Consider the following 23352-nt stretch of genomic DNA (forward strand, 5'->3'; position numbering starts at 1 on the left):
TCATTGTGGTGGTTTCCCTTGTTGCGGAGCATAGGCTCTAGGTGCACGGGCTCAGTAGTTGTGGCACATGGGCTTAGTTGCTCCACAGCATGTGGGATCTTCCTGGATTGGCAGGCAGATTCTAAACTACTGCGTCACCAGGAAATCCTCAGCCTCAGTCTTTTTCCAGTGTCCTCTTGGAATTCTGTATTCCTGCCGTGCTAGACCACATTCAATGTCTCTAATGGTCCATGCTCTTTCAAACCCCAACCTTTCTCCATCCAGTTCTTTCTACTTGGAGCCCTCCTCCAATGGGCCACCCACCTGTCCCCTTCAGGTCTCTGGCTAAGTATAGCATCCTTTTGGGAGACCTGCCCTCACCTCCAGGCTAGGTTAGGTCCTGCTGACTTCTGTACAGTTCCTATAAAAATATCCACTATATTTTTTTGACATTCACGTTTAATTGTTCACTGCTTTTTTCCCACCTCCTAACCCAAGGCCCAATATACATTAGGTGCTCACAACTATGTTCTAGCTGAATGAACAAATTTACCTAAATGATAATAGCATTATCTGAACATATCTGAGAATTTTCACATCCCTTCAGGAAGATGGTCCTTGTGTTCTCCCATCTGTGAATCAACTGTGCTTCCAAACCAACCTGTTCATGCAAAACAATTAAGCACTTGTATAAAATTGGAGAGGAAAAGGCGGCAGCACCAAAGGCAGGTGTGCTACTCTCCTGCTGTAGAACACTGAGTAAGAGTGTAATTGAGAAGGTGTCTAACATCTAATTCAAATAACTCCTGGCTTTCTTTCCCTTTAGTCACGCTGGGTGGTTTGCACATATGTTCTGTAACCTACTTACAGAACCTTGGAATATTATGATTAATAGCTGATCATGAAAACATTGTCCTTTAAATATTTAAAAAATTTAATATACCCTTAAATATTTAATATATCCTTAAATAAATATACCCTTAAATTTATTAACTCTTAGACCTAGACTTTTTTCAAAGGAGGGGGAAACACTGTGATTTCTAATGGAGAAACAGGATGAGATATGCAGACATGAAGTCCACAGAAAAACTTCTAGGAGTATACTAGTTTCATATAATTGAAAAACATCTTTTCATATACCTGCTTCTGGGTGAGTGGCAAGTGATGGGATGGGGTCCTCCTGGGGCCTGGGAGATGTTGCTTCTGTCCAGATCTTGCCCTACTGATTTTCAGTCCTGCCATTTTGTAAATATATTTGCCTGACATTTTCTCCTTCTATAGCAGGACCCAGAATACTGGGAAATCTCAATCTAAGATAAACAAAATGTTTCATGAGGATCCAGAGGTGGCATTTACTCATCCATCAGAATGTAGAGAGCCACCCTGATCTCTAGCAGCACCAAGGAGGGTAGATAGTCCTACGGGCAAAGGGCTGGATTTTGTGTGCACGGGCACACACTGGATTTTATTTGGAGGTTGTCGTTTGTTGTAGTTTGTTGTTGATCCTAAAATACATGGCTGGGAATGGAACAGTGGAGCTTTAAATGCAGTTAAAAGGAACATAGCAGGGAAGGTGCATCTTCACCAGGCTGATTGAGCAGCAAGATTTTCTAAAGACACGAGAGGGAGTAGATGACCTTTCCAGAGCCCTCTTGTCCGAAGAGTTTATGATTCCATGCACGTCCTCTGTCTAGACATGAAGGGTGGGTGCTCCTGCTTTTCCTGCTGTAATGTGGGGAAAAGTATAACTGCTCCACCTACAGTCAGATCCCAGAAACTACTCAGCCTCAACCAGAAAAAACAACAAAATAAAACAAAACAGGGGAGGGGGGAAGAAAACCACGGGAAAGAACACAATTGCAGGATCTATAACAAAGAATATTCATCCCAAATTACCTTTACATTTAGTCCAGCCTTTCAGAGCCACTGTCACTTTCATATCTGTGTTTTGCACAGTTATCAACATTCATTCACATATTTAATGTCTAATATGTAAGACCATTTCATGAAAGAAGGAAGAGATTGAAAGTTTGGCCCTTCCTTTGACAGGTAAGGAACAAAGACCTGGACAGGTAAGTTAGCTGAGCTTAGTTATTCAGTGATCCAAGCCAAGACCCAGGTGTTTGATTACCGATAAGATTTCTCTGCTACTGGGACTGATCCAACACTGCAGCACTGTCATCAAACATTGTACCTCGAATTCTTTCTCTTTTCACTCACAGGCCCTGGTCCTCACTCCTCTGTATTTCAGGCAACCTGGGTGCACCTTGTCCCTCTTCTGGCCTCCTCACTTCCTTACCTCTGTCCTTATAAACTTCCTCCCAGTTCTACAAACTTGCCAGCTCTTAACAGGCTCAGGTCACATCAAAGACCTGCCCTGAACGCTCTTCTCCAGACACCACATGGCTTTTTCCTCTCTCTCTCTACATCCAAGTCTCTGTTCAAATGTCATGTCCTCAGAGAGGCCTTCCTCAACCACCTTCTCTAAAAGCACCCTGTGAGCTCTACATGCATTATTAAAAAAAAAAACAATCCAATATCTGCTGAAACTTTATTTTGAAATATAATGGATATACTGAACCATGCAGGGACCACAAATCCCTCCTCAAACTTCTGGAACTCCAGTGCCTGCAACCAGACTGTCCACGACATGGGGTCTTCCCTCCCTGACCCTGACGGTTACAGGACTGAATTGCTGAGAAAAAGGTGGAGGAAGAGAGAAAACATTTCCTCATCCCTTTGAATCTTCATTCTTCATCCCGACTAAGTTCTAAGGTTGGGCCCAACATAGACCTTTCTTTATCAGGAAGCACCTAATTTCTTTTTTTTCCCCCCTATCCCACCATTTTATTTTTAAAATTTTATTTATTTTTTATTGAAGTATAGTTGACTTACAATGTTGTGTTAATTTGTGCTGTACAACAAAGTGATTCAGTTATACACAATATACACGTTCTTCTTCATATTCTTTCTGTTATGGTTTATCACAGGAGATTGAATATAGTTCCCTGTGCGGTACAGTAGGACCTTGGTTATCCATTCTGTATATGCTAGTTTGCATCTGCCAACCTCAAACTCCCTCTCCATCCCTCCTCTACCCACTTTCCCCCCTGGCAACCACATGTCTGTTCTCCATGTCTGTGAGTCTGCCTCTGTTTCATGCATAGTTCATTTGTGTCATATTTTAGATTCCACATATAAGTGACATCACATGGTATTTGTCTCTCTCTGGCTTACTTTACTTTGTATGATAATCTAAGTATGATATAGGATGGGACTTCGAATGATAGAATTTTGTAAGAACTACCCATAACTGCAAAATAAATAAATCAAGGCATTACTTTTCCCACACCTGCAGCATCGCAAAAAAAGTTTACAATTGGAGCTGCCCTGTGTGATATTATTAGCATAGTTGGTTTAGAGGGAATTTACCCAGTTTATGATATTTTGCCTTTTTCTTAACCTTCTCACTAGCGTTATCATTCCAGCCTACAAACTCTCAATGTGACATTGAATAATTTACCTTATCTCTTTGTATGTTTCATATTTCTAGGTATGGCTTTTTATTTGCCACGTAGATAAGTCCCTTTAACATTTCTTGTAGAGCTGATTTGGTGGTGCTGAACTCTTCTAACTTTTGCTTATCTGTAAAACTTTTGATCTCTCCTTCAAATCTTATTGAAAGCCTTGCCAGGTATTCTTGGTTATAAGCTTTCCCTTTTTATCACTTTAAATATATCATGCCACTCCCTTCTGGCCTGCAGAATTTCTGCTGAAAAGTCAGCTGTTGGCCCTATGGGAGTTCCCTTGTATATAACTTGCTTTCCCCTTGCTGTTTTTAATATTCTCTCTTTAGCTTTATTTTTGCCATTTTAATTACAGTGTATCTTGGTGTGTTCCTCTTTGAGCTGATCCTGTTTGGGACTCTTTGTGCTTCCTGGACCTGGATGTTTCCTTTCCCAGGTGAGGGAAGTCTTCAATATATGTTCTCTGCCCCTTTCTCTCTCTCTTCTCCTTCTGGGACTCCTATAATGTGAATGTTCATACTCTTGATGTTGTCTTAGTCTCTTATTAGACTGTCCTCAGGCTTTTAAAATTCTTTTTCCTTTTTTATGTTTAGCTTCAGTGATTCCCACTACTCTGACTTCCAGCTCACTGATCCATTCCTCTGTATCATCTCATCTACTGTTGATTCCTTCTAGTGTATTTTTTAATATCAGTAATTGTATCATTCAGTTCTGTTTGGGTCTTCTTTATATTTTCTAACTCTTTAATGTATATATATATTTATAAATTTATTTATTTATTGGCTGCATTGGGTCTTCATTGCTGCTCACGGGGTTCTCTAGCTGTGGCAAGTGGGGGCTACTCTTCATTGTGGTGTCTGGGCTCGTGGTGGCTTCTTTTGTTGTGGAGCATGGGCTCCAGGCATGTGGGCCTCAGTAGTTGTGGCACACGGGCCCAACAGTTGTGGCTCTTGGGCTCTAGAGCACAGGCTCAGTAGTTGTGGCACACGGGCTTAGTTGCTCCACGGCATGTGGGATCTTTCTGCAGCAGGGGTCAAACCCATGTCCCCTGCATTGGTAGGCGGATTCTCAACCACTGCGCCACCTAGGAAGTCCCTATATTTTTTAACTCTTTGTTAAAAACTTCTAACTTCTCACTTTGTCCATACATTCATCTCCCAAGTTCTTTGAGCATCTTTACCATCTTTACCTTGAACTCTTTCTCAGGTAGATTATCTCTACTTCACTTAGTTCTTCTTCTGTGGTTTTATCCTGTTCCTTTGTTTGGAACATATCTGTCACTGCATTTTGGCTAATTCACTGTTTTTATTTCTTTGTATTTGGTACATAGGTGGGTTGCATTTCCCCAACCTTGGAGAAATGACTTCTGTAGGAAACGTCCTATGGGGCCCAGCAGCGCAGTCCCCTTTGGTCACCAGAGCTATATGCTTTAGAGTTGACTTCCATGCAGGCTGCATGGGTCCTACTGTTGTGATGGGCTGGCTACTATGGGCACACTTGCAGGTGTTGCTGGGCCCTGGCCTGGCTGGTTGCCAGGCTTTGCCTTGTGTGGAGGCTGCTGTTCTCTTCTGGGTGGGGCCAGATCCTGGTGGGGCTGGCTATACAGCCAAGAAACTCCCTCTTTTGTTGCTGGTCTGCTGTTGGGTGGGCCTGATTCTTAACATGGCTGGCTGCAGTGCCACGATGGTCTGGGTCTGGTGTCAGCTCACTGGTGGATAGGGCCAGAGCCCTGTGCTCCTGAAGCTGGTGCCCACCCACTAGTGGGTAAGGCCAGGTCTAGAGGCTAGTGCTTGCCTACTGATGGGTGGAGCTGGGTCCTGGGCTCTTTGGCTGCTGGGTGGGGGACCCAGAACTGGTTTCCACCCACTGGGGCCCAAGGGGACACAGGGTTAGTGTTGACCCTGTGGTGGATGGAACCAGATCCCCTGGTCTCCGGCTGCAGGGCCCTGGGGGTCCCAGGGTTGGAATTGGCTGCAAGTGGGTGGGGCTAGGACCAGGGAGTCCTGGGGCTGGTGCCAGCCCACTGGTGAGCACATTGGGTTTTGACAAAGCTAGCAGCGCCACGGTGGTCCCAGCGCTAGTGTTGGCCTGCTGCTGGGGGAAGGGGTGTGGCCCAGGGGCTTCTGGGGCTGCTGTCCACCCACTGGTGATTGAGTTTGGGTCCCAGGGCTAGTGTTGGCCTGCTGGTGGTTGGGGCCAGGTCCTGGGCCCCATGGTGGGTTGGGCTGGGTCCCAGGGAGGCTGGGGGCTCAAGGGATTCTAAGGAAGCTAGCTGGCCTGCTAATAGGTGGGGTTGTGTCCCCACCCAGCTAGCTGCCTAGCCTGTGGCATTCCAGGACTGGTGCCAATCTGGTGAAAATTAAATGAGATAATGTATGTAAGGGGATGTGCACAAGGTATTGCACAAAGTAGCTGATCTCATTAAACATAGAAAATACTTTGAACTAAGTAATTATGAAAACACAACGTATCAAAATTTGTGGGATCCAGTCAGCAGGAGTCAGGGAATTCTGTGGCTTTAAATGTTTATACTTGTAAAGGAAAAAATAAATCAATGATGTGAGTTTCTACCTTAAGAAGTTAGGGGGCAGAACTTCCCTGGCAATCCAGTAGTTAAGACTTTGCCTTCCGGTGCAGGGGGTGCAGCTTGATCCCTGGTCTGGGAGCTGAGATCCCACATGGCTCTCAGCCCAAACAACAAAACATAAGACAAGCAATATTGTAACAAATTCAACAAAGACTTTAAAAATGGTCCACATCAAAAAAAATCTTAAAAAAAATAAGAAGTTGTTAGGGGGCAAAAAGGAGATAAACCCAAACTAAAGAAAAGGAAATAAAAAGATAGAAGCAGAAATTAATGAAATCAAAGCCAAGCAATAGAGAAAAATCAACAGAGTCAAAAGCTGGTTCTTTAAAGATCAGTAAGATTCATATTCTCTCAGCAACACTGATCAAGAAAAAGAAGAAAACATAAATTGTCAATATCAGGAATTAAAAAAGAAACATCACTACAGATCCTATTGGCAACAATAGGGTAACAGGCGACTGTCACAAACAACTTTTATGACAATAAATTTGATAAAGGAAATGAACAAGTTTCCTGAAAAACAGTGTATGAAAACTGACAGAGGAAGAATGAAAAGCCTATAACTACTAATTTGAATTTATTATCAAAAATACTCCCCCAGATTCCAGTCTTGCTTTGGGATAGGCAAAGACTTCTTAGATAGGACATAAAATGTAATATTGTGAAAGACAAAAACTGACAAATCGGTCTTAATCAAAAGTAAATAATTTTCATCATCAAAACACAAAGAAATGAAAAGGCAAGCCATAGATGGGAAGATGGGAATTAACATCTGAGATATATATATATGTATATAATATATATATGTACATATATATATACCTCAATATATTTGACAAAGGATTGATGACAATATGTTAAGAATTCTTAAAAATCAGTAATATGAACAAAAATAACCCAATTTTTAATGGTCAAAAGACTTGAACAGATACTTCATGAGAGAACTATAAAAAAAAAAACAAAAAGCATAAGAACATCATTAGTCCTAGAAAAATGCAAATCAAGCCACAGTGAAACACTACTTCACACCCACTGGAATGGCTAAAAATAAAGAATGACAATACTAAGTGTTAGTGAGGTCTGGAGGAAATGGAATTCTCATCACTGGTAGTGGAAATGTAAAATGGTACAACCACTTTGGAAAACAGTTTGGCAGTTTCTTATAAAATTAAACATACAATCCACCCTAGCACCGAGCAATTCTACTACTGGGTATTTAGCAAGGAGAAAGGGAAAGATCCATCCAAAGGTTTGTATACATGTTTGTATCAGTTTTGTTCATAATCACTTCACATCAGGAAGAACTCAAATACCCATCAGGAGATACACAAACAAATTGTGATATGCTCTTCAGCAATTAAGAAGAACAAACTACAGATAAAAGCTATATCATGAATGAATTTCAAAACACAGTAAGCTAAAGAAACTAAATACAAGAGTACGTACTATCTGATTCAATTTATATGAAATTCTAGAATAGGTAAAATAAATCTCCAGTGACAGAAAGTAGATCAGTGGTTACCTAGGGCTGGGGAGAGTTTGCAAAGGTCTTTCTGGTGAAGAAAACGTTCTATGTCTTAACGGGGGTGGTGGTTACATGGTGTACACATTTGTCAAAGCTCATTAAACTGTAAAGTTAAAATGGGTACCTTTTATTGTATGTAAATTTTACCTCCTTTACCTCTTTTATTAGGTTGAATAAAAGAAAAAAAATCCCAATGAAGGGGCAAGCAAATGTGACTCCAACAACTGCTGTCAAATATTGGAATGTGAACTAAGTTCCTAGGTTTCTATTTGTTTCTTTGGTAATCAGAGGGTTACGTTTTCATCTAAGTAAATGGCTTAGTGAGTAAAATTATAATCTTAAAATAGATGAAGACATAAAATGATACAAGAAGTATGAATATTTTAAAGTTGAGTGACTGTTGCTGTCACTGTGCTATTTTGTGTTTAAGTATGATTATGTATGAGTGTATCTGAACCATGAGTTGTAAAGGAGCTTAGAAAAACCCGTCCAGTACACGTCTGCCTTTTGTGGGGATGAATCAAACACATTAAATTCTCATCAAATGTTTAAGAGACTGTGATCAATCAAATGTGGAAATGCTGATAAACGTTTAGGAGAATTTGGTCAAATGTATGAGTTTGTTGTTACAGAAATGAAAATGTTATTTCTCTTATTTTTATACAAATTTTACTGTATTTATATTTTAATAAGATCAAGTTGAGCTAAGAGATTTTAAAAAAACTGTTTTAAATGTATTTGAATAAAGTTAATATTTATAAAAGACATTGATTAAAGCAATTATTTTAAGTAGCTTTCTTTCCATATCAAAATCGTGTTTTGACAGTAAAGCTCATAGACAATATGGTTCACACAACACTTCCTTCTTGTCTTTAATAAATTCAGTTTTTATGGAAGTTAAGTTTCTTCTACTTTATCTGAAAATCTTATAGATTGGCCTTATAGTTTATAGCAATGAATTTTAAAAATTATTTAGCAACAAAAAATTTAGAGATCTTACAACTCTCATAAAGAACATTTACAGTAGATAATTGATTTTCGTTGTACTTATGATTTTTCTCTGTAGCCCGCCACTAGTTCACCGCATGTCTTTTTTTTTTTTTTTAATAGATTTATTTTATTTATTAGCTGCGTTGGGTCTTCATTGCTGCACATAGGCTTTCTCTAGTTGCTGATAGCGGGGTCTATTCATTGTAGTGGCTTCTCTCGTTGCGGAACACAGGCTCTAGGTGCATAGGTTTCAATAGTTGTGTCACATGGGCTCAATAGTTGTGGCACACAGACTTAGTTGGTCTGCGGCATGTGGAATCTTCCCAGAGCAGGGCTCAAACCCGTGTCCCCTGCATTGACAGGCGGATTCTTAACCACTGCGCCACCTAGAAAGTCCCACTTCATGTCTTTTATCCTCCAATTTCATGGTCAAAATATGTAGGCTTTCTTCTCCATGCAACTGATTTCTACTGAGGGCTTATCCTAGGTATAATGACAATAACCATTGAACCTAGGAAGAAGAGGCGTTAAGCACAATTTACATGAATAATAGGCTCTGTTAACATTTAATTGAGTGTTTCTAACTCATTTAATGTTATTAGGTAGGCAGTAGTTTCATCAATTTACAGGTGGAGAAACCAAGGTCGTACCATCTGTAAATGGCAGAGATAGGACTCAAAATTGTTTCACTCTAAAGCGCTGAGCTTCTATAATTTCTCTGAGATGAATTACAGTCCAGCTGAATTTGATATCCTCCTAGGTTTGTCCTTTCTTGGTGTAATGAACCAATAATTTTTAGGTTCTTTTTTTGTATCCACACAGATTTTGTAATAACTCCACACAGGTTCATTCAACCCCCTGGTCAGTACATGTATTACTGATTCACGTACACTCAGAATCCAGGGTACCGGGGGGTTTTGTTTCCAGTGGAAGGTACAACTCTGAGTGAGAAAAAAAGGAGTGAGTCTATCCTTGATGTGGGGACCATCTTTGATTCCTCTTTGCTTCCCCACCTTTGACTCCCTCAAGGCACTCAGCAAATGTCAGCTAATGAATAAATGAGAAATGAGTGGTTGGCTAAAAGGACAGCATTTAAGATTCTGCAGATTAAATATTTGTACCTAGTGCAGAGTTTGGCATCTAGTAGGGGTTCATTAATTATTGAAGAGAATGACATTTCAACCATTTTATTAATTCATTCTGCAAAGTATTTATCAAATCTCAACTGTGTCTTGGGCATTCTGTAAGGACACATGGTTTAATACAAGGATGAATCACGTGAGGTCTCTACTTTGTAAGAATGTGGGTGGGGTCTAGAACAAATAGGATACATGTAATAATGACAGATGATAGAAAGCAGTAAATGCTGATATGACTACCAGTTTGAAGAAGTTAGGAAGACAAAGCAAGGAAGCTCTTTTTCCCTTAAACTGGTTTCCTCAGATACCATTTTTCATGCTCTCCTTGGCAACCTCAGGGTCTCAAACTTTTCTTCTTACTGGGTTAACCCCAAATCTCTTTGTTCTGATTTGCCTCCCTATTTCCATCTTCCTCTCAGACATTATCTCTATTGAAATAATCTGCCTGCACGTATCAAAAAAATCTTTGTTCTGATTTGCCTCCCTATTTCCATCTTCCTCTCAGAAATTATCTCTATTGAAATAATCTGCCTGCACATATCAAAAACTGCCTCCACATATCAAAAACTGAACTCATAATTCTCTGCCAATCTTTGCCTTCTCGAAGATGGGAGGAGAAAAAAAAATCATGATACAGGGCAATGAGTAGGGAATTGACAGCATTCAGAGACAGGGAGACTGGGACAGAGAGAACAAAGATGACGACTCAATAATGAAAAACCCAGACTTCCATCCATTCCCATTTCTTACCATAGAGGTGGAAAATGTAATCTTGATTTTTTCTTTCTATCCTCTAATGACAAAAGGTTTTAGAGTCAAGGGGGAAAGTCTTTCACCTGATACTCCCGTGGGAAACAACTTAGATCCTCACTTCTGTGAACGCTGTCTGAACTCCTCTAATGAAAAACAGGATGATGTGGTGATTGTGTACAAAAAAAAAAAGTGGTTGGACTACTAACATAATACTGCATAATAAGATTAGAACTTAAAAAAGAGGGAGGGCAGAGACTAGTTTGATTACTACTAAGACATTTGAGGAAGCTTCCCTCGCCCCATAAATTGTATCCTTTCTTTTCTCTTAGCTACACAGTATTAAGAATCTGAAGGAAACTTGAACACTCAGATAACTAAGACATTCAGTGCATGAATAACTTGAAATATTTTTGAACTCGTTCATCCCTTCTATACCTTTATTGGGACCCTCAAAAAGAGGGAAATAAATTATATGGGAAGGGCAAAATGGCTAGCTGGTCAAGCAACTGGTTACCCTGTCCTCCCAGGCACATAGCTGCACACATTTTCTAGAATCTCTTCCAGTTAGATGGGCCATAAGACTAGGTTTTGTCCAAAGGAACACGGGTAAGGGATATATACAACTAACTCCCAGGCCGGACCCATACAAATTTTCTACGTGCACTTTCCCCTCTTCCTCTACAGGCTCCTTCAACAAAGACTCTGTAAACCAGGAGAACAGCAGAGCCCCGAGACGGAAGGAGCCTGGGTCTCAGGTGACTGTGCAAAATTGTCCACTGATCAGAAACATCCACGCTGGACTTTACATGAGAGAGAAATAAATAACCTCAGAAATGTTACACAACTGGGTTCCAGTGTCCTTACATCAAGGACTTTTAACAGTGCCTGACCAAAAAGCTCAATAAATTATAACTTTCATTATTATGGGAAACAAAGTTTACTTCTTCATTTCCTTCTTTTTCTTGGGCAGAGTGGAGCACAGGGACCATGGGGATTAGTGAAAAGCACTTAGCAGAATTTACCAGTTACAAGATACTAACTGGTATACTGGTATGTTTAAGTAAAGCAACACTGTAACAGGAACTCAAACAGAAGAAAACATTTTCTTCTGGATTCCAAGCATTAAATTATATGACTGGTCTCTTGCTAAAACACTCAAATCTATAAAAGATGTGAAATATATCAATAAGAAGAAAGTGATACTCCCTTCTCTTTCTCCCCTTGATATCAAACATTTAGAGATATTCTAAAAGTTCTGATAACCCACATCATTTCTGTGGTTTCAGGTTGACATAAAATTTGTGCAAAGAATACTTTGTGCTCTAACAATATCTGACACATTTTAATAAGTCATAATCAACTTTTATTGATTTACATAAATAGCTTAGAGAATGCCTTTGCAAACCACATTTTCCCAACATATTTATGTTACAACACATGACATTTCCTTATGAAAGTGTTAAATTTTTGCAGAGGGAGTGGGGAAAAGTGAAGAAAGAGGAGGGGAAATAAGATTTCAAAGCTAATCTTCAGTGATAGGCCTAAATATATGGCAATTGTTTCCTTTTACAGAAAATCACAGGATTGTAACTTTGAAACATATCAAAAGTGCAGTGCATCACTTTAATTAAAAAATCAGTGGTGTCAAATATATTATTTGGGCATCAAATTTCGCTTTTTAAATACATTCAATCACATAATTTTACACTTATTAATAATGGTTGAAAACAATAACCATCAAAATATTTAAATAATCCCAGATCTGGATTAAATCATGGTAGTATCAATATTTTCTAAAATTCCAATTTATTTGTTCATCAGTAAAATGTAATAGTTGATAGTGTCTCCAGAGAATAAGTTTTCTATGTGTAGGAAGATGAGAACCCTGTAACACCTGCTATTAATCAGGTCACTGAGCTGCCAGTACATTATTTCATGATTTTTTCTCACACTGCTATTTCCATGTGAACAAAGTACTACAAGAAGTCATTATCATACCAATGCTGAATACTTCATCATTCCGGAAAGAAGAAACCATCTTCATATTAGTACTCCTTTGTTATGGTGTTTAGTCTTGATGTCATTAAGCACAATGAATTTTACTTAATGAATGTGGATGAATTAAGGCCAAAGGACATAACCTAGTCACCTCAAAATTTTATCCTCTACCTTTTAAAAAATTGTTGTTGAGGCTCTACAAAGCACAGATCTGCTGGCTAGAAAGACACAACTTGTGCCTTAGACCAACGTTCAGTATTTTGAGCATGACGTTAAAATCATGGTGTTCATGGCACTGTGGTCACTCGTCAGCTGTACCCACAATGCTGATTTTTCAAATGATACTGTTCACTTGCTATACCTCCTGGCTGTCTGTATGTAGATTATTTTCCTTGATTAAAAATGTTTAATAATCGGGCAATAGTCTACTCAGTCTTTGTAAACTCTCCATTGAGTAATTTTTCATTTTTACAACCATTTCCTGCATGGCTGTTGTGCTTTTCTTCTGCCATCTTCTTTACATAATTAAGTGGTCCATTGCCTTCAAAGGAGGAGGGATTTTTGAATGAGCCGCCAATTCTATCCCACAAGGTGAAATACTGTCCATAGTTATAGTCAAAAAGCATGTGGTGGTCTGTATGATGAGCTGAGCCATTAATAAATGGCTTTAAGATCTGGGGAACACGAAAATCCCCATCGTGAATGGAAATTGTCCAGATATTGACCAAGACGTACAAACCTAAATAAACTACCTTGTGTAAGGGGAAGATAAAAGGGTATATGTGGTAAGGTAGACTCTGAAGGAAGCCGTCCAGAGGGTGAAAGGCATGACTTGCAAATGGAGTCGGAATCTTCCAGACATGATGAGGTTTGTGTAAGCGCTACAGAAGAAAAGAGGACCACATTAACACCACAGGCTTTACCCAGCGCAACAGTTGACTGAACGTTCCATGCTCATGGTGTGGGAATGACCTAACTCAAAAACAAATCCCTGTGAGTTTAGCAATTTACTTGATAAAATTCCCTCCCTGCTTTACTCCAAGACAGTAAGATTTTAATACAGCCCCTCCAGACCTATGAAGCAGGACACAAACAACATGTGCTCGGTACCTGTCATGACTGAGGCTACTTAGGTATTTAATAAGCTAGATGAAGTCCTTGAAAATAGAGACAGGATTTATACTTATACGCTGCTGAAATGTGTATTGTCTCTTTCCCTACAAATGACTCTACCTTATTACCTTATATACAATTCTATGATGAAGGCCTCTGTGAATCCAGTATATCAGCATGTCAGTGAAAAAGAGGAAGGACAGTACACTGGCAATGAGTTGAAACCAGCCTACAAGAGACAACAGGATACGGCAGAATCAAGACTTGGTTCCCAGGGGCAGAGTTTACTTATGACATGTCCATCTAAGAAGACAAAATTTGATTCTAGACCCAAACACTGTAAACTATCTGCTTTGGTTAATTCAATATATCACAACCTCCATCTCCCTTGACTCTCTAGGACCTGCTCATTTCCCTCTCAAAAACTTGAAGTGTTCCACCTAAAATATTTCTTAAACTATGAGGATATTTATGAAACAGAAAGAGTATACCCCTATGGCATCTTTAGCATTTAAATGCTGGAGAATAATGCTATTTATTTTTCCTTCATATTAATCTTCATAAAACATATCTTTACATATTACCTCCCCTGCTCAGAATTTTATTTTCCCATGAAATACCATAAGCCTAGCATTTACTCAGTAACTCAACCCCTTCTGCTCTTTCCAACCTCATCTGCTCGTGTACTAACCAGGCTGGTTCACTCAACATGCTCCCAACATCTTCAAAGTCTTACCTCTGTACCTTTACTCAAACTACCTAAAAATGCCCACTGTCCTTTTATTTTTATTCATAATTCGAACTTTCCAAGGCCGAGCCAATTCAGCACCCTGGTGTGTAATTTTTGTTCCCTCCTTTAAGTAACTAACCTCTTACTTAGAGAGCAGGGGTGCTGATGCCAGCAAGCTTGGATTCCTGTCCCAGATCCACCACTTATTTGTTAAGTGAGCTCGGCAAGTTACTAAAACTCTCTGTGCACTTAATTTACTCACTTACTAAAGGAGTATAATAACAGTACCTACCTCACAGAATTAATAGAATAAAATGGATTGATAACACATGAAAAGCTTAGAACTGAAGCTGGTACATATTAACCATAAATGTCAACTATTATTCTTATTTTCTAATACTAGATTCTAGAAATGTACCTTGATGAAATAGTTCTAGAATTTCACAAAACTTTAGTTTAGTCACTGAGGTACTGTTTATAATAGAAAAACAAGAACAGTCTAACGGTCTAAAAATTATGGATCATTTAAATAAACTGTGGATGGCTTACAATGCAATACTATAATATACTGTAAAATGTCAATGTTTGTTGACATGAAAATATGGGCATAAACATTGCTAAGAGGAAAAAAATCAGAGTCCAAACCAGTATGCATAGTAAGGGTTTCAATTTTGTAATGTAAATAACGAAGTAGCACAGGCATAGAAAAGTGGAAGGGTATACATCAAAAGAGTCTGAGTTCCCAGGCAGCAGGATGATGGATTTTTAAAAAAATCTGTGCTTTCTGATTTTTATAAATATCATGTACTACTCGAGGTTTTTTTTTTTTTTGAATGTTTGAATGCAATAAAGATAATAAGAAACAAATTCAAGGCTCTAGTTCTGATCACGCCAGTCTTCCCCTGGGCATGATTTCATCTACAACGAAGACTTTGAAGCTGATAGATGAAATTAAAGAAACGCACACCTGTGGCAAGACATGAGTGCATAAAAGTAGCACACTGAAAACAACTGAACACTTTGTAATTATTTTAAAAGAAAAAAAAAAAGAGGCAGATTTGGTTCTTTAGAGAAACCCATCTGTGCCTAACATCTACACTATGTACTCACCATGTGGAAACTCTCCTATGCCGTCATACAGTTTGCTGTAACCTCTCACCTCTAGCAGGAACAGTGAGACCGTGGGGATGCTTATCCACGGCATTGACTGGACAGAATGCATAATCTCGCGATACACTTGATTCTGAAAATGAAGTTTCCAATACTTATGAATCACAAAACTAGCATAAAGTTGTTCTGGATTGGATTTTTAAAATCTCTTTTATATGAAGGAGCTTACCTCCAAAACTTGCTTCTACTAAAATGTTAGTATGTGGGCATGAGTGTAAGAAAAACACTCCTTTTGTACCAAGCAAATGCAACAAATATTTTAAATTCTGAAACTTCTTCTCCTTCCCACAAAATCTCTATTCCAAACTTCTATTTACAGAATAATCTTTTCTTTCATAATTAACTTTCATACTCAACCGTCTCTATTTTTTTTTCCAGTCCCTGTGGTGATGGACAAATACAAATAACTGAAATAGAAAAGTGACTGTAAACAAGTATAAATCTACTGAGTTTGGATTATCTGGTAAAAAAACATAGTAAAAGCGTATTTTAGTTTGTGAAAGTCAAATACGGAAACAATTACACAAAGGTACACATTTTTTTACCCATCACTATCAGCAAAGAAATTTTTGTCTATGTGTCTAGCAAGACCAGGCTTACAGTTTAAAAAAAAAAAAAAAAAGTACAGTTTATTTATCTGTTTAAATTAAAGAAAGGAGAAAGGGGATTAGCCCTTCCAAAAATATCTAACCCATTTGGGGCTAGTTTCAGAAACTCCAAAGGTTATAACCAGTTTAACCTGAAAATCTCACAAATACATATTGTTATTTTTACTGTCACAGTAGTTAAAGAATATGTAAGAAAATCACTTACCTTTAAAAATTGTGGATGTTTCATTAATAAGTGATCATAGACAAAATAGTAACTCAGTGTTGCAAAGGAGAAATAAAGGATATAAGCACCGAGATTTGTTATAATCAGGAGACTGAGAGCTTGTCGGAAGATGTTGTCCTCTGGCCATGTGGCTGGATATATGTACGGTGTAAAAAAATGATAATCTGCAGCATTGAGTACAAGATCCATCTTAGCCCCTAAAGGATAAACATGCGCAACAATTATTTACCCATGCTGACACTTCTCAAAGCAAAAGTTTTTCAGAAAAACTATATACAAAGTTCCTGCCTTCATAAGCATATGTAGTACAAGCCTGCTGCTACCAGAATCCCCTAAATGACATCTCTAGAGCCAGAAGGGATCTTCAATGTCATCTCTAGTCCAGTCTCTTCATATTATAATGGGGACACCTAAGCTCAGTTAGAGAAACTGAGGCCCACGAAGTTTCTTCTCCAAGGTCAAGCTGATAGGTGGCATAAGTCCAGATATAACTGCATCTTAGTGTTCTCTTCCACTATGTCCTATGGCAACATGACAAATAGTAAGACGTGGCACACAGAGCACGAGGTATTCAGGCAAATGGTTTACTTCTTCAGCTACAAGTTTTAGTGGCATCCTTCTCCCAAAAGGACTTGTATTTCAGAGATTTTTGCTTCAGTGTTGAGACTCAAGAAGAATTTCCTAAAAGGTATCTATGCTGGGACCACAACCATAGAAGTCAGGGACGGTCTGTTCCTGTGACAGAAGAAAAGGCCACTCCCACTGACAAAACAAAGAGAGATGTATTCTTGGCACTGAGAACTAGGATGCATTTATTCCTCACCCCTTCAACCAGGGGCTGGCAAACTGTGGCTGACAGGCCTAACCCAGGGCCTGTTGCTGTAAAGAAGCTTTGTTGGAACACAGCCATGTCCAGATGTTTCTATACTGTCTATGGCGGTGTCTCTTTGTGAGCCATGCTGTCTCTATCGCAATGAATCAACCTCTACAAAGTCAGGGTTGAGTCACTGCAGCAGGCTCACAAAGCCCAAAATGTTTATCATCTAGATGTTCAAAGGAAAAGTTTGCCAACTCCTGCTCCAGATGCCTAAACTTTGAAAAACTTTAGTCGATTCTACATTCATGATTCTGCATATAGTTCAGCAACTTCCTGATCAGCTTTTGGGAGCTGACCATTGACTCTACCATTTATGACCCATTTCCTCACTCTGCACTGCACTGCTTGTAGTGGGAAACATGTCCAGTATTCTAAACACCTCTCACCTATAATGAAAACTTTTGAACAACAGCAATAATAACAAAAAACCAGTCTGGAAATTGCCACTGGGTTTTTAGTCTCTTAAAATCAAATCCTAGGGACTTCCCTGGTGGTCCAGTGGTTAAGAATCTGCCTTCCAATGCAGGGGATGCAGGTTCGATCCCTGGTCAGGGAACCAAGATCCCACATGCCCCATGGCAACTAAGTCATTGTGCCAAAACTAGAGAGCCCACGTGACGCCACTACTGAGCCTGTACGCCCTGGAGCCCACGTGCCGCAACTAAGACCCAACGCCACCAAATAAATAAATAAATAAATAATTAAAAAACCCCAAATTCTAGAAGCTCTTTATTTATGAGGGCATTTAGCCCCTTGTTTGTGATATGAGTTGCAAGCATTTTTCTCACATTGACAAGGAAAGACAAGTTTAATCAGCTAATGCAGATGCCAGATATTGACATACATCTTTCATCATATATTGTTAATTCACTCAAACAACAATTAAGCATCAAGCACTACACTAGGTGATGAGCATACAAAGATTAAAAAGATATAGTCTAAATCCATCTTCAAGGTAAGGCAACTATAGTAACGAATAGTTACATCAATATGACAAGTGCTATAATAAAGGTATATACATGCGAACTGTATAAAGTTAGAAAAGACAGCACAACTACCTCAGCTTACAATAGAAGGCTGTATAGTGAAGTACTTTGATTTGGGCTTTGAAGGACATTACCAGAAAAGAAAAAAAAAAAGGTTAGGGATAGCTATTTCAAGTAGAGATAACAACTGCAAAGTCATGGAAAAGTCACGGTACATTCATGGCTCAGGGGATGTGGCTGGTGGATGCTGAGCAGTGTGACAGGGGGTGAGGCAGAGGGAAAAAGTGTTGGAGGATGAACCTGGTAAAAGGAAATTGGTGTTAGACTGCTGTTGTTATTGGATCTGCTGCCCTGCTAAGGAATTTGAACTTTCCCTCATACATGACTGGGGAGATACTAAGGACTTTTGATCAGGAAAGAGGTATAATCAGACCCATATTTCATAAAAACCATTGCATTAGGAATATACTGTACTGATGAGAAGCAGGGAGACTAGTTAGGTTGCTCCTGTGGTAGACTAACCTGGAGGAAGATGACCGCCTGACCTCAGGCAATAGCTGTGAGAACAGACACATTGATCAGAGACTTAGCAAGTAAGATAACCCAGGGGACTTGATAACTGATTAGATACTGGAGTGTGAAAGAAGAAGAAATCTAGAGGGAGTCTGGCACTAGCAGATGCAAACTATTATATACAGAATGGATAAACAACAAGGTCCTACTGTACAGTACAGGGAACTATATTCAACATCCTGTAATAAACCATAATGGAAAAGAACATGAAAAAGAATATATATAACTGAATCACTCTGCTGTACACCAGAAATTAACAAAACATTATAAATCAACTATACTTCAATTAAAAAAAAAAGAAAGAAAGAAAAACAAAATCTAGGTTGACTGTGAGATTTTACCTTGCCTGAATGCATGGTGATGTTCTGATAACCAAAACGGAATATTGTGGAGCTAGCAGATTTGCGGGCAACAGGGACTGTGGGGATGCAAGGAATGATGGGTTCAGTTTGGGTCTTAAGTCTAATTGCTGTGGCTCATTTAGGCTCCTAGACAGAAGCAGTGGACTACATGCAAATATGAATCTGAAGTTCAAAAGGGAGCCTAGTAGTATTGATAGTTGAAGCTGAAGTCATAAAGAACAGACCAGTAGATCAAGTACATTAATCCAGAAACACAAACACTGAAGAAGAACCTAACAGTTGAAAAGAATATTATCACACCACTAATGGTTGGTACGAGTTGGTGGACCAGTCTTGCATGTTATCTATATTGCCAAACATCCTTAATTCCATGTAGTACTGTGTAACCAAAATAAACTCAGACATTAACCATGAATCTTCTTTATTCAACCTTTAATATCCGATGTAAGTAAAAGCTTTAGTAAGATCTCAGTCCTTAACTATTAAAAAAAAAACTCTTTAATTTTGCTTTTAACTGAACACCATGCAAGTTGTGTTGATCTGCATATTCCCTGTACATAACTGCTGTAACAGTAAACCAGCACTTGGAAGGGAGGAGAAAATGTACCTCCGTCCATCTGGAGGCAGTTGAGATACTGTGAGATGAAACCTGTTTTTAAGTGTTTTCAGAATTTTGGTTTCAATTAATTCTATTTGTGGGATGTAGTAATTAGGTATTTACAAATATATTGCTGTATTTCTGACATCTAACATAAAAAAGTTTGAAATCACTAACATTTATGATCTCAAAACTGCAATTCAATTTTGAAGTTTACATTCAAACCCACATCTGTGAAATGGAGAATGCATTTCTACATTATAGAATTGTTCTAAGATTTAGAGACGAAGTACATAGAGATGGGGCGCTTTCTGACACCTGGAAGCTTGTCAGCCAACAGGAGCTATTATTACTACTGTTACAGGAACCAAAGCTGGGTCAAAGTTACTTTAACCTAAGGCAGAAAAAGATGTCATCTGATTAAAAAAAAAAGTTGTTCATATCTAATATCAATATTTACTATATACCAGGTACTGTATCTATTAACTCATTCAACTCTTTCAAGATATACCCTAAAAATCAGGTATTAGTATTATTCTTATCTTACAGGAAAGCTAGACACAGAAAATTCCCAGCATCATCAAGCAAACAAGTGCTGGAACTGGAATCTGATCACTCCCACTGGTTGCAAAATCCATGGGCTTTAACCAAGTTCTGCTGCTTCTTCATCACTATCTCTTCAGCGCCTTAAATTTTTAAACTTTCAGTGATTCTACAAGCTCACATACTTGTGCATATAATTTTAAGGGGTTTATATTCACCAAAATCAGCTCTATAGACCCTAAGTTAAGTACTGCTAACAAACAGAAACATATTAATTTACCTTGACTGAAACAAAGAAACCTTTTCTTAAAACATAATTATCAATAAAACACAATCAGGCTTAAAATGACTTGAGTCATTCTGCTTTACTTTACAAGAACAGATAATAACAGCTAACATGTCTTGAAAACCGGGTGTTACTTAAGAAGCACTGTTTTGTATCACCTCGCTTGATTCTCACAACCCTATGAGGCAGGTACTCCTATAATCCCCCTCTTATAGGTAGGGAAAAAGAAGGCAGGAATATTTAAATAAGTTGTTAAGTAATGTAACTAACAAATAAGTAACAGCTAGGATGTCTATTCCAGAGCCTGTTCTCTTAGCTACTACACTGTAATATTTTGGTGTAAACACGCAGACAGGGAATTCTGATAATCCCGTGTTAATTATATTACACAATAAATGGGAACGCATTCTTAAATGAGCAAGAATCATGCATTTATTTTTAGGTGCTTTTCATTACAAACTAAAAAGAAAAAGAAATCAATGGTGATATAAAGACAGGTAGTTTGGATACAACAAACCTCCCAGTTTGGAAACTATCTTCTATACCACCTCCAAATTCGCTCTGCTGTTACAAAGGGATGCTAGCAGATATGATTCTTCCTATTAGGATGCTAAAGTAATAGATCATTTCCCTATTCTTCTTGTCTTCTCAAACCGTGGACTGCCGTCCCTCCATCCTAATTACAATGAAGAAACTGGGGCTTGCACAGATAATGACCAGTCCTTCAGCTTAATTCCTTCGTCGCTTAAAAGAAAAGAAAAGAAAAAAATCCCCGCAAGAACAGAGAGAAACGGTCGCAGAATGCTTTTATTAGTGTTCAGTGGACACACTCGTCCTGGATAAGACATTCGCAAGAGCCAACAGCAAACATTTCATTTTCTTCAGGCCCACCCGCGTATCTGCTTCTTCCACGTCCAGGCCTCCCTGTGCCCTGAAATACCCCCTCTGGCCGGGCACAGGCCCGTAACCTGCAGGTCTCCGGCGGCAGCCCGCCTCCAGCCAGCCCCGGCCGGCGCGCGCGCCTCGCGCCCCACACTCGCCCCGTCACAGCCCCCGTCTAGCCGGCTGTTTCCAGGACACCCGGCTCCCCGCCCGCCTCTGCTACCGGCCAGCGCAGGAGTCCTCGGGCCAAGCGTCGCGGACACCCTAAAGCGTCTGCCCCGAGCCTTACGCCTAAGAGACCGTCAACTAACGCCCGCGGGAGGCTGGACGAGGCGGCAGACGCACTCTCAACTTCCCCTCCTGGGTCCTGCCGAAGTCTCTCCACCCTCCTCTTCCTCCCCGCCTCTCGCGTCCCGCTCAGGTGTGCTCTCCTTCCTCCGCCCCTCCGTCACCCCTACCTAGAGCGGGTCCGCCGCCGGCTCCCGGTTCGGTTCCTGCGGGTCCCCGGCTGCTCCGGCTAGCGAACCGCGTCGCTCAGCCAGTGGGCAAGGTCTGCAAGGGCGTAGCCTGACCCCACGCTCGGGGCGGCCGGCGCCGCCAGCCAATCAGAGGCCGGCGGCATAAGCTGATATGACGGCAGATCGCGCGACTTGGCCGCGCGCGGCTCTCAACGGTCACGTGGGTGCCGCGCGCTCGGACACGCCCCCCCTCGCCCCCAAGGAGTGAAGGGAGGCGGGACCTGATTTAGGTACGAAGCTGGCGGGGGGTGGAGTTTCAGGTTGTATTTGTTTCTTCGTTGTTGCGCTGGCGCAGGCTTGCGTAGCTCAGAGTCCCGTAGGGAGCAGGTTTACGCTATTTATGCCTACAAACCTTGCTCTACCTTGAGGGAACTAGGTGTCTCCTTTGACGTCGGGAGCGTTTTCTACGTAAGAGAAGGAGGCTCAAATATTTTTCAGACAACTTGCTAACACGTATTTCTCAGTGCCGAGCCTGGTCTTTTTCTATAACATTGAATGGCTAGAAATTGGCTGAACCGGTTTTCGGTAGGCGCTGACATGCCAGAAACCTTTTCGTAGTACAGATAAAGCAGATCGATGCAGACTGAAAGGGAATATATCTACAGATTCCTAGAGGTTTGCTTTTCCGCGCGAGTGTGTAGTTTTTACTTTTGTAGTTGTTAGCTTTTCTAGAGATGAATTGCAGTGGTCACCCTTGTAAATAGACCTTCCTGGAAGCCTCAGAGGAGTGGTTCTCAAAGTCCAACCAGTAGTGCTCAATCAGTTTAGTTTCCTGGGAATACAAATTCTTGGGAACCAACCCCAACCTGCTAGATCAGAAATTCTGGGAGGACCCCAGGAAGCTGGGTTCAACGAACCCTGGATTGATACCAATGTTTGATACAGTTTGGGAATCACTGCTGTAGTGAATTTGACCATCAGAAGAAAATGCGACTAGTTCTTTGATTTTGCTCCCTCCAAACTGATAAATACTGGAAAGAAGGGAGATGACTACAGAAGAAAATACTGGAAAGTGGGAGATGACTAAGTTTAGGAAAGAACATTTGTTTCCTTATAGGACCATCAGAATTGCTGCAGTGTAAGCGGAGAAATTATTAGACTCTAATCATGAAAAGCTTCTATATGAGTATTGTTTTAAATATCTGTGGCTTCCCTCCTGCTTTCTTTCTTTTTTTTAAAATTAGTATATATTAGTTTCAGATGTACAATATAATGGGTTGATATTTTATATATTGTAAAATTACCTCCTTTCTAATTCACATTTCTTCACTTTTGTTTCCTTTGTTATTATTCTTATTTCATCCTTTAATTTTTGAAATTAAGATTTTACGTTCATTTCTGGGGAAAATTAAAATGTGGTTTAAAGATGTTTACCTAGTACA

The 23352-nt window shown here is 39.8% G+C and overlaps 1 protein-coding gene across 1 annotated transcript; it reads right to left on the bottom strand.

Moving 5' to 3' along the window:
* Positions 1-8555: 8555 nt before the first annotated feature.
* Positions 8556-22049, bottom strand: SC5D (sterol-C5-desaturase). Its single transcript, XM_057750492.1, has 5 exons — positions 21911-22049; positions 16325-16542; positions 15452-15584; positions 13740-13840; positions 8556-13379 (listed from the first exon to the last, which is right to left on the bottom strand). The coding sequence occupies exons 2-5, from the start codon at positions 16532-16534 to the stop codon at positions 12924-12926; spliced, it is 900 nt and encodes a 299-aa protein (XP_057606475.1). The 5' UTR covers positions 16535-16542; positions 21911-22049; the 3' UTR covers positions 8556-12923.
* Between the last annotated feature and the right edge of the window lie 1303 nt (positions 22050-23352).

This window comes from Hippopotamus amphibius, chromosome 9, assembly GCF_030028045.1.
Source record: "Hippopotamus amphibius kiboko isolate mHipAmp2 chromosome 9, mHipAmp2.hap2, whole genome shotgun sequence".
Taxonomy (NCBI): Eukaryota; Metazoa; Chordata; class Mammalia; order Artiodactyla; family Hippopotamidae; genus Hippopotamus; species Hippopotamus amphibius.